Source organism: Python bivittatus, unplaced genomic scaffold (genome assembly GCF_059951505.1).
Source record: "Python bivittatus isolate LINGU-HERP-01145 unplaced genomic scaffold, Pbiv_v1 ctg000090_np1212, whole genome shotgun sequence".
NCBI classification, from domain to species: Eukaryota; Metazoa; Chordata; class Lepidosauria; order Squamata; family Pythonidae; genus Python; species Python bivittatus.
The window spans coordinates 5,704,143-5,719,755 of NW_028277046.1; the positions used below are offsets into that span (position 1 = coordinate 5,704,143).

The window sequence follows — 15,613 nt, forward strand, 5'->3', positions numbered from 1 at the left end:
ATACGTCCGGCAAATATTTGCATATGGAAATGTATGCAAACAAGCCAAAGTGAGGCCTGGAGGCAAGGCATTTGGGAGCTGCGCCAGTGGAGAGATCCTGAGGCCACGCAGCTTGAAAACCTGAACTGCAGCATAAGGCTCAACAGAGAGGCGACGGATAAATCCCACCACCACGCATCTTGCAACCTGAGCAGAGGATCCACGTTTAAGACCCGTCCCTCCTTGGCCGTCCTCTACCACCTCTCCTCTCCTCCACTAGTTTTGGCTCTCCTTTAAGCACAACACACTTTCAGCCGTGCCGAAGAATCTGGACGCAGCATGAAAGGCAAGATCGGCCAGGATAAATATTTGATGATGCTACAGCAGCAGCTGTCAGTCGGTTTGCCTACGGTACTGTCAACACCATCCCTTCCTTCGCTCGGCGTACGGCTTTGCAAGATGAGGGGATCAAAGTTCGCCGGGGGCCAGGGGGCCTGGCTTCCCCTCTGAAGCCGGGAAGGGGCGACTGCTGAGAGGAGCAGAAACCGAGAAGCGGAGGTCTTGCAATGATCAGGAGATGATCCAGAGGACCTCCTCATGAACCTTCTCACGAGGCCTTGAGTGGTCCTCCCCATTGGAGAGGGCCTGCGCTTCGACGCATCCCGTTAAGCTGAGCGTAAGGATGTTGTTTCATTGCAAATCGTTGGTCAAGGTGAGGGACCCGGTTCTCCAGACAGCGGTGCAGTGGGTATTTGTAAGGGGATAACCTAAGTAAGATCTAAAGGTTCACTTCTGTGTGTCTGAGGGAGAGGCAGATCGGTTTAGTGGTGAAAGCGCTGGATTAGGAGACCTGAGATGTCGTCGGACCACAAGCATGGAAGCCAACTCCTCTCTCCCCCAGCCCTAGGAAGAAGGCAAGGAGGAACCATTCCCAAAAATGTTGCCTAGGCAACTGCAATGACTTGTCCGTGTAGTTGCCAGAAGTCACGTCCATCTGTCTGATCCATCCGTCCGTCCGCCCGTCCGCCAGGAGCAGAGATTTAAACCTTGACTTGAGAATGGAAGGACGAGCACGTTAGTTAATCCTTCAGCGTTTTTAAAAACTGTATTGATGATGATCACTTAATCCTGTGCTGCCTCTTGCTTCGTTCACACATGCCCGTTTTTTGCTTACACGTCAGATTGATTTTTTAATAAAGTGCTGAGTGGTTTGTAGAAATCTCGAATTGGTTCAGTGTTCAAGCCCACAATCAATCAGGTGCTCCATAGCATTCTGCCAGTCCCAGAAAAGCTTTATTAGAGGGAAACCTCTCTGCGTGGCCTACAGCTATCACTTCAGCTCCTTCCTTCCTTCCTTCCTTCCTTCCTTCCTTCCTTCCTTCCTTCCTTCCTTCCTTCCCTTCTTCCTTCCCTTCCTTCCTTTTTTCCTCTTGCTTCCTTTCTTCTTCCTTCTCTTTCCTCCTTCCTCCCTCCTTCCTCTCTTCCTTCCTTTCTTTTCCTTCTCTTTCCTTCTTCCTTCCTTCCCTTCCTTTTTTCCTCTCTTGCTTTCTTCCTTCTCCCTTCCTTCCTTCCTTCCTTCCTTCTCCTTGCTTCCTTCCTTCTTCCTTCCCTCTTCCTTCCTTCACTTTCTGCCCCTCCCTCCCTCCCTCCCTCCCTCCCTCCCTCCCTCCCTCCCTCCCTCCCTTCCTTCCTTCCTTCCTTCCTTCCTTCCTTCCTTCCTTCCTTCCTTCCTTCCTTCCTTCCTTCCTTCCTTCCTTCCTTCCTTCCTTCCTTCCTTCCTAATGTCATAAATATCCAGAGCTAGAGGAAGCTGACCAAGGAAAAAGTCTTCTGACAATCTGCCAGCTAAAAAATGAAATCTGAGTGATTCATGCAGAGACACAGCAGGCACACTCTCTTTAGGGGCTTTGTGGCACGCGATAGCTATCGTCAAGAGTCGCCGGATCCCATCTCCAGAGCTGAAGTCCAAAATATACAGAAGAATTTAAGGTTCCTGCCGCTAACATAGAAGACTTCAGGAAAACCAGATACGGATCTTCCAAACAATCACGAAACTCCCAAGTTTACTTCAGGTCAGTTGTTAATGCTGGACTAAACTACCTCGCAGGGCTGTTGTGAAGGGGAAAGCAGCACGCGAGAAGGCATGGACGTCGTTCCTGGAGCACCTCAAAAGGGCGTTGATGTGTTGGTTTAGCCACTACGTAATTTCTCCCAGCGTGGCATGCCCTGGCAGAGGGTCTGGGGGACAAGCCATAATATCCTTCCTGAGCCCGCGAGGGCATCTCGTGCCAGATGGGCCCGTTTTCCTCTGACTTGCACCGTGCATCTTCCTACGCCTTGTGGGAATATAAGGGTGTCTCGAACACATTAAAAACGCGCCACCTGCCGCAGCACGTCCTTGACAAAATGGCACGCCGTTCTCCTAGAAAGCCATTTTTTAAATTTTCTCCCTCCACCCCCCCCTTCTCCCTTTCTGCATACTGAGGGGAAAACAAGGATGGTCTTTTAATATTTAAAATGTGGTTTTATACACTTTTTGATGTCTCATCTGGATATAAATGGCAAGGCATTTTATGAAGGACATAAAATTTTTATGGGACATCTGCGCTGTGCCGCTGCGTTTGAGAAGGCACCGTTGCTGGAATAAAGCGCCAGAAAGTTTCCGAAAGGCCCCGTCCCGTTCGTCTCCCCTAAAGGACACGCTGGCTTGGAAGACCTTGCTGGCTCGGCCTCTGGCGGGCTTTCAAGGCTCGGTGGCAGAAATAAAAGCATTCTTCCCCACCCCTTCTTGAACACACACCATTAACAAAGAGTTGGCTTCCGTCACACGGGTCTTGGTGACCTCGAGATCCAATTATTATTAATGCACTCCAGAAGAACTGCCTGGGAAGACCATTTCAAGGTTGGCTGGTCCATAACGTGGCCGTCGGATAATTCCTCGCCGGCCTGGTGGAACCTATTTGCTCCTCAGCTCTTCGCTGGCGGGCAAATCCGTCCGAGCCGAGAAGAATTAGCAGCCGGAGGTACGGTTGGATTGCATGGACAATCTGTAGGCAGGAGAGCTGGAGATGGGTATGGAGGTGTCCTCTGGAGAGATCTCTTGGCTTCCTTCAAAGTTTCACACCCTTGTCTTGGGAAGAAATTCCAGCTCGCTTGGAATCCTCCTCCAGGCAACTTGAATTTTCCTCGTTTGCCAATCTGCAGACCAACCGAGGCCCACCAGGAAATATCGATGCATTTTCTCCAACCGCCCAATCCTGATCTAAAGATCTTCTGAGTCCCCTTTTCTTCTCAACTGTTCTTCTTCTCCTCTGCCAACGCCTTCCCTGACGTGGCTCTCTGTGGGGTGCCAAGGTGAGGACGCAAAGTTGGCGCTAGGAAACTTAGTTTGAATAGCGCAACGGGAACACGGCTTCAAGGACGGGAAGGAGGCTTGAATGTGGTCTGCAGAGGAAGGAACTGGTTTACCGCTCCAAACAGATCCTGGCCAGCACTGGGTGCCTCGCAAGCGATCTCTGAATCCCGCAGAGATCTGCAGATCCGAAATGGAAAAGGATTCTCCGTGCGGTGTGCCAATTTTGAGCAACTCCAGGATGACTCTTCCAGATCTGGATAAATCTCCCGACTGAACTCCTACACAGCCACCGCTTTGAACCTTACAAATGGCTCGGCGTTGGCAATAAAAAAATCCTAGCATAGTGTGGTAAAACCCATCTTTTGCCTAATATATGCTAATTTGATTTTAATGGGATTCAGATTTTTCAACAGCAGCACAGCGCTAGCCACGGTAACTTATAATCATATCTAATTGGTAATTCTAACATAACAAATTCTCAGGATAAATTATTCGTAGTTAATAGCCCCTGGAGAACAAGGGGGTGGATGTAGAAAGGTTTTCTCTCTCTCTCTCTCTTTTTGTTATATATGTGTGTGTAGGTACGCGTGCGTGCGTGTAAGGTTATTATAATAAACAAAGGAAATTAATGAGTTCAAGGTGAAGACAATTCCAAATGGATTATGTTTGTATCTCGGTGGTGGTAGAAGGACGAGATCCAAATCTGAATTCATTCTGAAGAATACAAAATCAGGATTAGATGAATTCATGAGCAACAGGTCTCCAAGGATCAGCTCTCTGAATCTCTAAATTGAGCTTGAATGCTAAATGAAAGGGTTTGGGTCTTCTTTAAGCCCCAAGACTGCGCCATCTCTATGCAGGAACTGCGAGGACCCTAAATTTGTTGGAGGAATTCCCCCCACCCCATCAAGCCGAAGCAAACTCAGTGATGATTAACTCCATCGCAGGAGATACAGGTACAGACAGGTCCAGAGGCAGTAAGAAATCTCCAATATCTAAAACATATAGCTAACAAATACCAGGTGCCCAGGATCTGGCGGCGGTGCAAATATCAGACGCAAAGGGAACGTTCAAACCCAACAGCGCTGGATTCAGCTGGCATCTAGGCCTAGGAAGGGCGGGTTGAGTCCTGAGTTCAAAAAATGGATTTATTTATCCAGCTGCTATGGCAGAGAGCACCCAAAGTCAAGACCGGTCAGCGTGGGGCTGGCTGTCAGCAGCGATCTCTCTCTTTGGAAAGCAAACTGGGGAGGGGGCAGTTGCCCCTACGGGGTCGTCTTTGGCAACCGGTGGTGCCTCTATGCCAGCGTGTCTCACCTTGGCAGCTTGAAGATGCGGGGACTCCAACTCCCAGAATCCCCCAGGCCCCCCCGACAAACTCTACCTGACTTGCCCAACCTGGTGCCCCTGGAACGGCTGGCATTCCAGTGCCCATCGTCCTGAGCTAAGCTGCTAGAGGCAAAGGGAGCTGCATTTCAACCATCTCCCTTATAAGGGAAATATCGCCTTCTACGGATGCGAGCGTAACCTCATTCAATATAAACGTAAACCCACGCAGAATCAGACTGGGCTAGTTCTTTGCTTCTGAGCGTTGCCAGCCAGGTGCCTCTCAGAAGCTGGGGTAGACTGCTCCTGGACAGGGAGGCTCCATTCTAAGCAAGAGTACAGATATAAATCTAATTAAGAGCCACCTAGCTCAGCCTCTGCTTCCACTATGTTTCCGGGGGTCCTGCAGGCTGAACGTGAAAGGGATCCTCCTTCCCAGTGGCTTTTCTCTAGCGGACAGGCTGCTCCTCATCATGGAGGCTCCGTTTGTAACGATTAAACCTAGCCACACATTGCTCCCCTTTCCAGCAAGGGCCGTCCCCTCTCCTTCACCTGATATTACTTCGACGTAAACCATTTCTATCCTCCGAAATTAGATGCCTGACGCAGATGAGACTTAAGGATTGCCATGGAGGGGACCGGAGATAAATCCATTCGGCCAACGTTGGGTTTCCAAGAGCGGACCGCTACAACTTTAGCGGCAAAATGCTGACCCTTCCAAGAAGCTCATTTGGCCTCCAGAGACCCCTCGAGGTGACCCCCCCACCAGCCTGGCCGCTCCGTTTCAGCTTCTGTTTGCAATTATTTCTGTTAAAAGCCCCTTTGTAAGCTGGCCTCTTGGTTTGGCTTCCCCTCCCAATGCCTGCTTTTTGTTGGACTTCTTCCTTTCCCTGCGTCCTCCGTGCCCAAAGACACATTCTCGTACGCTCGGTTTGGGCCGCAAAACCGCATTGCAGAGGTAAGGGAAGGTGTAAAACATGAAAGATAAGCGTGTTAGGGTTGCGTGTGTTTGGGGAGCACGGGTGGGCTGGCAAGCGTTCGTAAGCAAACGGAGCAGATTATCTCCAAACTCCCACCTGCTTTCAGAGAGAGAAGCGTCCAGGGAAGGCGAACTCTGAAGGATGGAAACCCCAACAACGCGTACCTTGGGGTCCCCCGCCTTCCCCCCCACCCTGAAAAGGCAGAGAGGGGAGCAGAAGAACAGGGAGTTTGGGGGGGGGTGTTAGGTCCTCAGCATCCTCCACCCTTTTTCACTCCAGCCCAGCCCTCTTTCTCGCGCTGGACGCTCTCTTCCGCTGCAGCCCCCTGAATAAATTTTGGCGGGACGGCTCCAAACGCATTTCATTTTAAATGCATGACCCAGAGGCCTCGAAGTCCATAAATAAAGGGGCGCACCCCTCTCCGGGGGCCACTCGGCACGGGAACCTCTTGGGCAAGGCTGCGAGCGCTCGCCCGAGAACATTTCTTCCCCTGGGCAGATTCATGGCTGCTGACTTGGCACCGGCTGACGAACGAGGCTCTCTGCAGGCGGGCGAGCTTTTCCAGTGCTCGCGAGGGATTCAGGCAAGGCCGTGATTTAGCCCCTGGGTTCTGGGGGGCATAACAGACGGGCCCAAAGGGGGCACCTCGGGCCAGCACCCAGGCATCTGGGGGCCCAACCGGCAACGTGGCACGGGCTGGCAGGTCGGGGACAACTGTTTTCTTCTAGGCTTAGGCTAGAGTTGGCTAAATCTGAATCACCCCGTGGGTTCCCCGCCCTGTGAACCCCCTTCTCCTTTGCCCAAATGCTTTGCTGTCATGTTCTAAGAATTACCTGTTTCTTTGAAGGTGCCTCCTCACCCCTGGGGTCGCGGTTTCCGGCAGAGCTAGGATCTAGCGCGCCGCAGCCTCAGCTCCCGAGCAGGCTGCTGCAGGCAACTCTCTCTAAACCCTTCAAAGACACATTTAAATCCATCTTTAGCCTCCTTTTTCCTAGCCAGGGAAGGCCGTCAGCAGCCATTTGGTGTTTTGCACCTGGGTGCCCAGGCTTGGAGTCCTTCTGAGCAGTTCTGAAGTTTGCCCGTGTGTGTGTGTTGGGGGCACGCTGCTGCTCCCTCTGAAAATGGCCCCCTGCGTGCCCACCCGGCAGCCGTGTCTTCCCTTCATTCCCAGGTGGAGAGGGAGGAAACGGGGAAAGGTGGAAATGTGGACATTTTAAAAGGATCCCCAGTGATGGTCCTCCCAGAGAGGGGCACTTTTATTTGGACCCCCGGGAGCATCCCCAAGCAAACTCGGAGGAGGAACTCATCCAGAGAAGGAACAGGCACCCTCCCTCTACTCAATACAATGGTGGGAATGATGGGGCATTGCTCATCCACAAGAGAAGAGCAACGAGGGCGGTGAATCGAAGCACTTTCTGAGAATAAAGTCGGAGGAACGGCAACACGAGTGCAAGGAGGCTGCCCGCTGTGTCTCTCTCTGAGTCAGCACCGGCTTCCTTCCTCAAGGGAATGGAATGCTAGGTATGTCTGGTGGGAAAGTCAGACCTGAAGCTGGACGCAGATGTCCAGGGGCCCAGGCAGCGGAATAAGCAGGAGATGCAAAAGCAGAAGCCGCCTGTGACATCGAAGGAGAGACCCCCCGTGAGGTCAGAGCCGGAAATCGCTGAATTGCACCCCGTTTCTGTCTTCACGGTAGCCCCAAACTGCCTCTGCTTCCTTCCCATCTGTTTCTGTCCTTGCTTGCTCTGCAAAAGAACAAACAGATCTTTCCAAGCCTCTGGGTTCACACGCCTCCCCGGTCGGCGCTTGGGTTCAAATCCTTCCTTTCCCCAAGCGGAACCGGGGCGAAGCAAGGGCCGGAGAATCCGCTTTCAATCCCCCTCCCTCGGGTCTCCCCACGGCCACCCCGCCCCGCCGCAAACCCACAAGCGCTGGAATCGGAGAGGGAAGCAAAACCAACGGGTGTCCCCACACCTGCCCCCCCAAGCGCTGGAATTAATCAACGAAGCAGGAGTTTAATTGCAACGTTTTGTTTGCTTATTAAAACGGTGGCAGGGGGTGGACAAGTGACCTTCGGTTCCGCGGCCCCCTCCTGAAAGGCACACGTGCCGGGCAGGTTTCCGCCTGAATATTCTGCCCTGGCAACAACGGGAGCGCCCGGTGCGATCCACCCGCAGCGGGGAAACGATGCAACCCAAGAGTTTTGAGGAACGCGTGCAATTAAGCAAAGACGCTCCCTGCGCTGCGAGGGGGGGGGGGCCAAGGAGAGATTAATTCTGCAATCAGCAGCCTCCCTTTACAAAACCAACATTGTTCGCGTTATTGTGCAGAATTTATCAGGCAAATATTCCTGCAACACTGACGCCCGCATAACAGATTCGTTGGAAGAACCGCGCAGGGAGGCGACGTGAATCCGCCCGCCTCCCTCAATCTACCCTTTCCAGCTCCGGAGATCCCCTCTCAGCCTGCCTTCATTCGGGTTTAAGCAGACTGCCGCGATCGTAAGGACTAGATCCTTGGGTGCCTCTTTAGGCGAGATGAAATGGGCAACTCTTAAGGAAGCATTTTCCACCCCACTGTTTTGGTGACCGGGTGCGAATACCAACCAATGGGGAATGATTCGGTTCCATGAACGTCACTGTGCGTGAGAAATCGGCACTCTGCTGTTATTCCGTGTACCCAAATACAGTGGAACCTCGAGTTACGAATTTAATCCATTCCGTGACTCTGGTTGCAACTCGAATTGGTCGCAACACGAGGCAAATTTTCCCATAAGGTTCAGTGTAATTACCATTAATCCGTTCCGGTGTCCGCGGACCACGTATCAAGGGCGGAAAAACGGCCGCAGACCACGTGTCGGGGCGGAAAATGGCCGCGGACCACGTGGCACAGGCTAAATGGCCGCGGATCCGGTTCGTAAGTTGAGGCGAGTTCGCAAGTCGAGATACATTTTTGGGGCCGGAGCTGGTCGTATCTTGAAAAATTCGTAAGTGGGGCGTTTGTAACTAGAGGTACCACTGTATCCTGGCCAGCCAGTTTTTTTTTTTTTAAATCACCCCCATACAAATGCACAAAGAAAACTATTTACATCATACATAAGATATTGTAACCGTGGCGGATTTTCTGTATTGTTTGTTTTTAATTAAACTGGATGACAAAGCCAGGACACAGAGAGAGAAAGAGGCTGATGACAAGACTGTAAATAATTTAGAAAAGGAAAAGAAAAGAAGGCAGAAAGGAAAAGAATAGAAAATCGATCAACAGAGACATGGAGGCTTGACGGAGCTGTCTGGGGAGGAAAACCCGGGTTCCCAAAATGAACCCTTTCACGTCAGTTCCAAAGTAACTGTAAAGATGATGGCCAGAAAAAGTCTGAAACTGCACTGGCTGGTCGGCGAACCTGCGCAGGAGGATGAAGAAGAAAGAAAGAAAAAAAGACATATTTAGAAAGTGCCACAGGGTCGAGAGTTGCAATCCCATCCCTCCACCTACGAAGCCACGCATCGCTCAGTTGGGCTGGCTTTGCTTCAAACATGCAACGGTGGTAAAGCGAGAACAACAGCGGCCATGCATAGCAAGCGTCGGGGGAGATCCGGCCTCGGGGGAAAGGGCGAGCCACGTGCGGGAAGCTGCAGGAGGGAGCTGGGCCCACAAGAACAGCACACGGACCCGAGCACGAATGCCGGGGGGGTTGGGAAGAAAACTGGGCAGAACGGGGGGGGGGAACACTACTCTTTAGGAAGCAGCAACAGAAGCACGGGAAACGAGACAGAGAGGTTCTTGCAACGGAGGCACATTGGCTCGGTGCCTTACCATTCGAGTCTTCTGTTCCTCTTGGAATATTTGGGTTTTCTAATGAGAAGGGGGTGGGGGCGGAAAGAAAACAATAAGATGGTCATTTAGCATCGGAAAAACTCATGCAGCGGCGATGTCGGATGGATGGAGCGTGGACAGGATGAATTCTGGCAGAAGGATGAGGAATGGAAAACACGGAAGGATTTGTTATAGTGTGGGGACGCAGGGGAGGTGGGGATCAATAGCAGGAATGATGGCTGGCTCTGCTTTCTCCACGCAAAGTCAGCCTCGCAGGCTTCCTCCCCCAACTGGGGCACCCCATGGCGCAGAGAGCATGCAGCTGGAAAGACATCGAAAGGCTACGGGGGTAGGATGAGCGGGAAGTCCCCGATGAGTCGGAAGGCGGGACAATGATGCCCCCGAACCCACGAACACAGAAGCCATCAATGGGTGGATGGGAGGCTCCCCCCTACCGAACACTATCAGCCTGGTGTGGGTATCTGTGGAGCCAAGGGGGTTCTGCGCGGTGCAGCGGTACATCGAGCCGTTGAGTTCGGCCGGCACGCGTTCCAACACCAGCTCTTTCCCGTCGTGCTCGGTGCTGCCGTCCAGGAGCCGGCTCCCGACACGGGTCCAAGTGAACATGGGCTCGGGGAAGACTTCGTTCTGGAACCAAGCCCCCCCCAACAGTCACATCAACCAAGGAGCACCGGAGGAGAACAGGTTTTATAGTCCTTCCTGGAGAAAGGCCTCGGAGGTTCTTCTGGGGTCCTCCCAACCCTGGAGCCGAAATCTGAACGGAAGAAGCGGCTTACGAGGCGCCCGGGTGGATTTCAAGGTTCAGAGGAGATCTCATCACAAATAAATACAACAGCACCTTAAATGCCACGCAGCAGGAAAGGCCCTTGGTGGGAAGGCCCTTCCCAAACATCGCTGATTTGGGCGACTCTAGTTGGATAAATGAGATTGGAAGGAAACAGAGAGAGGGTGGAGGACCGGGCGCCGGATGAGAAACCTCTGCGATTAGCTCAAAAAATAATTCTCTCTTTTTTTTTTTTTGGTGGGGGGGAGTTAAAAAGTTTGGCTCAGCTCTGCAAATGAGCATCTCTCGCCAACCCCCAGCCAACATGGCTCGTGCCAGGAGCTGTAGTTTAGCAAATCCAGAGAACGTGAAGTTGAAGACGGTCTGCTGACCCTATTTTCCAAGACAGTCAGCAATGGGGGAGCACATCTCTCTTTATCCAGAATCGCCACATCCTAGCTCTGAATGCTTCGACAGTTAGAGGATGAATCATTGATGCGCCAAGCAAGAGTCCTCCTCTCCTTCTGCTGAGTTTTCACCTCTACTCTGTCCCCCGAGACCCACCCTACGGGCAGGTGTGAGAAGAGATTGCTTTCCCGTTCGCTGGAAAGACGTGGGGCGCCACCCTTGGTGCCTGAACGCAAGCCATGCGCTACGCTGATGAAGAAACGGCCCATCTGGCTTGGAACATGTTCCTGCAAAGGCTGGATGAGGACCGCCAACAGGAGCGCCCCTGGTGCGTCAGCCCAAGGCTCCCCAACCTTGCACCAGACGCTTGGGGTTCGCAAGAGGGGCTGAGCCACATCGCACCGTTGGCAAAACGTGCGAAAAGATCTTCGGCACACACACCCTCCCTCCAGCTGCCTCCCAGTGTGTTAATTTTCAAGTCTCGCATCTGGCAGAAAAACCTAGAAAAGCTGCTTTCTAATAAGGAAGTTTGGCTCAGTCGCGCATCTCATTCTCCTGGGCCAGGCAAAATAAACTGGGAATGTTGGCGAAGGAACGGAGGGTGCCAAGCACGCCTTTGGCCAATGAATTTGAGGCTCTTCCAAAACAATAATGCCTGGTCAGATCTGGCAAGACTGCCCAAGACGCTTGCTACAGACCGTGGGGAGTGAGGCAAGAGCTCTACCCACTGAGTTTCGGCCTACCTCATAAAGCAGGCTTCTCCCCTCCTTAGAAATGCAACGTCAACTCCCAGAATCCTCCAGCCAGTATGGACCTCCCTGAGGATTCTGGGAAGTTACGTCTATGGCTCTCTTAAAGGAAGGCAGTTCTAAAGACATGGCTGGTCCTCTGCCAACCGAGATCCCTCATCTCATTGGACTTGGCAGATTTTTGTTATGCCACTCATGGGCCGCTGGGCACTCCCATCCGGATAGCCCTTACACGCGCATTCCCACGGGCTCACGGCCGTTCCATGCACTTCAAAGCCACCCCTCGCCTAACCAACACCAGCCAGGACAAAGCATCGTTACGCCCGTCTGCGAAGCCAGAAGGCAGCCGTGCCAGTTTCGTTACAGCCAATGCGCCAACAGAGTCTCGGGGCAACGTACAGACAGGTAAGCGCAGAGCCTTTTTCAGCCCAGATCTCCGAACGCTTCTAGGACTATACATTTATCCGACTTTTAGGCGTGACAGCATACACGCACGCACCCCTCTGTGTTTGTAAGACCAATTAGTCATCGCAAACAAATTAATGCGGGTGTTTCTTTCACAGTTGGTCGGTCTTCGGTACATAATTGTCTGTCTTTGTCATTTTTTAAAGCCTATTAAATTATTCACAGAAGCGACCTATAAGATAAAGCAGAACAGCAACCGAAAACAAAGAAACTTAATTGCTAGCAGAACTGCAACTTTGGGGATGGGGATGAGGGTCGTACGCACCTGAAATCCTTGGACCAGGATCCGGACGGTGTCTCCAACGCGGGCTCTTGTTGGAGTCATCATGATTTTGGGACCTTTGGGAGCCACTGCAGGAAAAGGGAGTGGGTTAGTCCTCCACGTGCTGGGGGCCTACTTATTGCACCCTCCCCTGCAAGGGTTGCCAACATTTCAACTTGCCAAAGCTACTGTGCCTTTAACACAATATGCCAAAGGGATCATGTCTGCGTTCTGCCCCCGTAAGACGCAGGATGGTCGTAATGTTGAACTAGGGCTGGGTAGACCCAGTTCCAGCCATCACTAATAAGGTTAAACTCATCCTACGAATGAGGACATTCATTGGAAGGATCATAAGATGTAGTTTATCACCAATGATCTCCCACCCCTCTAGTTTGTTTAGACAACACACTTAACCTGGCTACCAAATCAACTCGTTTGCTGCATTGGCACAACGCCGAATAATATACAAACCAAAGAGGGAGAATTCTTGCAACAGGTTAAGGTGTTAACCATCATCATTTAACCAGGGTTCACGTTAGCTAATCTTAGCCTTTTGGGGTGAGTGCATCTGCTGGTTGGCAAGTTGTGTGAAACCAGCTTTCGACGCAGTGGCGTTGCTTTTTGGGAGCGGAGGACTGAAAAGCAAGGATGCCACTTCAGTTGGTCACGCTTTCAGGCCTGCCAAGAATTTTGGGAGCTCAGTAATGCTTGTCTCAAATAATAGAGCAATTTCAGAGTGTCTTTTCTGCTAAAAAGTCAGCAAGCAATTCAAAAAATCCAGATTGAATCCAACACATAAAAACAGCTATAAAACCATCTTACAGATTTCAAAGCAAAAACAAATGTTGAATATAATTTAAAAGGGTTACTTGGAAATCTGCTCCAGAGATGCCCACAATAATACTGGCGGGAGGAGGCAGAATCCCACCCCGTGGGGGCCTGCTTTTCTCCAGCTGTCTGCAGAGAGATTGGGGTTTTCTCCTTTCTCCTGATCCCAAGACAATTGACTTGCAATCTAGGGGTGGATGGGATAATCTTCCACCTTGCCACAAAAGTTTAGAAATGTCTCCCCGGGTGCCAGTAACGTGTTCCCTCACCAGTTGCCCTGTTGGCTTGGAACAACCTCGCCAGCGAAAGGAGGACCTTGTGATGAAATGGAACGGAGAATGGAGGAAACAGCTTTCTTCTCGAAGCAGGTGAGGCTGGATTTACAAAGGGCATTTCCCACACACCTTTGAAGTCTGTGTGTTGGGCTTCAGCTGAATAAAAAAGGCTAGTTTTACTATTTTATAGAGGTCAGAAGAGGGAGAATCAGCAGAATCTCTTCTGCTTGTTTTAAAGAGACATGCACAGAGCAAGGGTAACCTTCTCCAGTCCTTTGCCTTCAGATAGGCCGTACTTCCATCCCCAGATGTCCAAGCTAGTGTGCCTTGGGATTTTAAGAGCGGCCTCTCTATCCCATTCTGAGTTTGCTTATCCTTACGACCAGAGAGTAGCCTCGGCTTGCTTCCAGATTCAGGGATGGAGAATTGCAAGGCAGAAGACTCCTGTGATAAAAGTGGCCAAGGTGCCAGCAGTGGTCAAGGAAGGATCTCCAGAAAGGCTGCAAGTGAGAATGAAATCTCCTTGTTCCCTAGCAGCTGCTATGCTTGCTTCAACACTGAGGGCTTGGGTAGGCATGGCCATGACAAACCTAGTTCCATGCCCAAAGAGGCTGGATCCTTTTGGGATCTGAACAGCCACCGATTGAGCTGGAAGGAGAAGATTCAGGCTCATCATAGACTATAGAACAGTTCAAAGAAAGTCCAGTCTTTTTTGGCCAGGCGAGGGTAAAGCCCTCAACCTGGCTGATGGAGAGGCTCGCTTACCAAGAACGAAGCTGGCACCTCCTGAATTTCTAGTGGTTTTTTGGGGAATAGATCTCTGCTTCTCCACGAACCGATGTGCGTGATGGAACCTGAGTCAACACCAGGCTCAGTTGGAGCTGCCCACAGTGCTGAAACATGAGGCCTTTTGAGTACCAACCACATCAAGGTCGAAGGTAGGGAGGTTGCCAACAGTTCAGTAATACTGATTGTGAAAGCAAACATCTCTGATCGAAGTCTTAAGAACAGGATCAAGGTGAATGCAGCTTTACTCGCAGCCTGCTTTGTGGATTCAGCCTTTCCTCAACCCTGAGAGACCCTGATTCCCACTTCTTCCTCTCAAACAGTAGGGAGTAGGGGACGGTGCCCCTTAACTCCATCTTTATTCTGCTGGAAAATGGGTCTACAAATTACCTGGTGAGAAACTGGCAAATCCATACTTTATTTCTACCCGACAGGAATCAGTGGGAGGGTAGCCTTTACTACCACTACCCCTTTACTACAAAGTGAGCTCTTATGTTCTGAAGACCAACGAAGGAGAAGCCAACTTCAAGCCACGGGCACCTAGCCTGGTGCTCGCAAAAACTTGAATCCTTTGGGGCCCTCTTTCAGAGACTCACCTCTATTTCTATCAGCAGCACAGAATAAAACATCTCGTTAGGAGTATCTTGGCAAGAATGGCGTTTCTCAATTTTTTCCCATTCCCCAATGCATTCATTTGGATTGCAACACGTGAAAGGGGTGACAGCACAACTGAGCTGAAAAGATAATTGAGGGGGGCTGGAATTTGGAGAAAGCAAAGGAGAGGACTAAGAAAAAGCTGGAATTTGGAAGGGGGGAAGGAAGCCTCTTAGCACCCTGCAACTCCGAAAAAAGTCTGTGTTAAAAAAAAAAACACTGGTTCAACATCACCACTAGGAGCGTGCAAATTCGTCTGCAATCCTTGATTGAGTCAAGCTTACATCTTGATCCAAAGTGTCAAATGAACTCAAATGTGTTCAGATTAATTCAGATCAATTCGGACCATCCCTGCCTGGTTTCACACACGCGGACATTTAAAAATCCAATCCAGCCCTATTTGATGATCTGAATCCCCAAACTGAATCAATTCAGCTTTCTAAATCAACGGAAAGGCGTCAAGATGGATTCCTCCCTGGGCTGGCAGGCATCCGTGCCTAAAAATGCAGCCGGTTTCTAAGACAGGCGGTGAAAGCAAGCCTTGGACTTCTTTATTCCAAGCCAGTAATCTCTTCGACCAAGCCCCATTATTCTGGATGTGTAAGATTTATGTCTCCCTCCGCCAAAGGCAGTTTTTCCACTGGGGATTAACATAAAAGGTATTTTGTCTTTAATATGCAAATGAGAGAGAAGCCCCTATAAAGACAAAACTCCGTGAAGTGTTTGATCAGGACCCTCTTGCTAGGATTAGCTCCTCACAGAACATCAGGTAATCTTCTAGCTGGGGCTAAGAGAAAGAGGGCCGAGGCAGAGTTGGATCAAGAAAAGGCCGTTTAATCACTCCTCTAAAGTGATTAAGAGCTCGTTTGATGGAGGCTTCCCCCTTCCCCAGCCGGAGAGAGAATGACTCCAAAAAAGGCAGACTGATCGATGGTGGGGCTCAGACGCT

The 15,613-nt window shown here is 51.0% G+C and overlaps 1 protein-coding gene across 6 annotated transcripts in view; it reads right to left on the reverse strand.

Moving 5' to 3' along the window:
- Positions 1–8,760: 8,760 nt before the first annotated feature.
- IGSF21 (immunoglobin superfamily member 21) overlaps positions 8,761–15,613 on the reverse strand; it is a 180,569-nt gene continuing 173,716 nt past the window's right edge. For 5 of the 6 annotated variants that reach the window (XM_088136868.1, XM_088136864.1, XM_088136867.1 and 2 more), the window contains 4 exons: positions 12,125–12,210; positions 9,909–10,101; positions 9,454–9,492; positions 8,761–9,040 (listed from right to left, as the gene is read on the reverse strand). In XM_088136868.1, coding sequence (XP_087992994.1) covers positions 8,967–9,040; positions 9,454–9,492; positions 9,909–10,101; positions 12,125–12,210 — 392 coding nt within the window. In that variant the 3' untranslated portion in view covers positions 8,761–8,966. The remainder of the gene's footprint in view (positions 9,041–9,453; positions 9,493–9,908; positions 10,102–12,124; positions 12,211–15,613) is intronic. The other variant, XM_088136869.1, reaches the window with a different exon arrangement.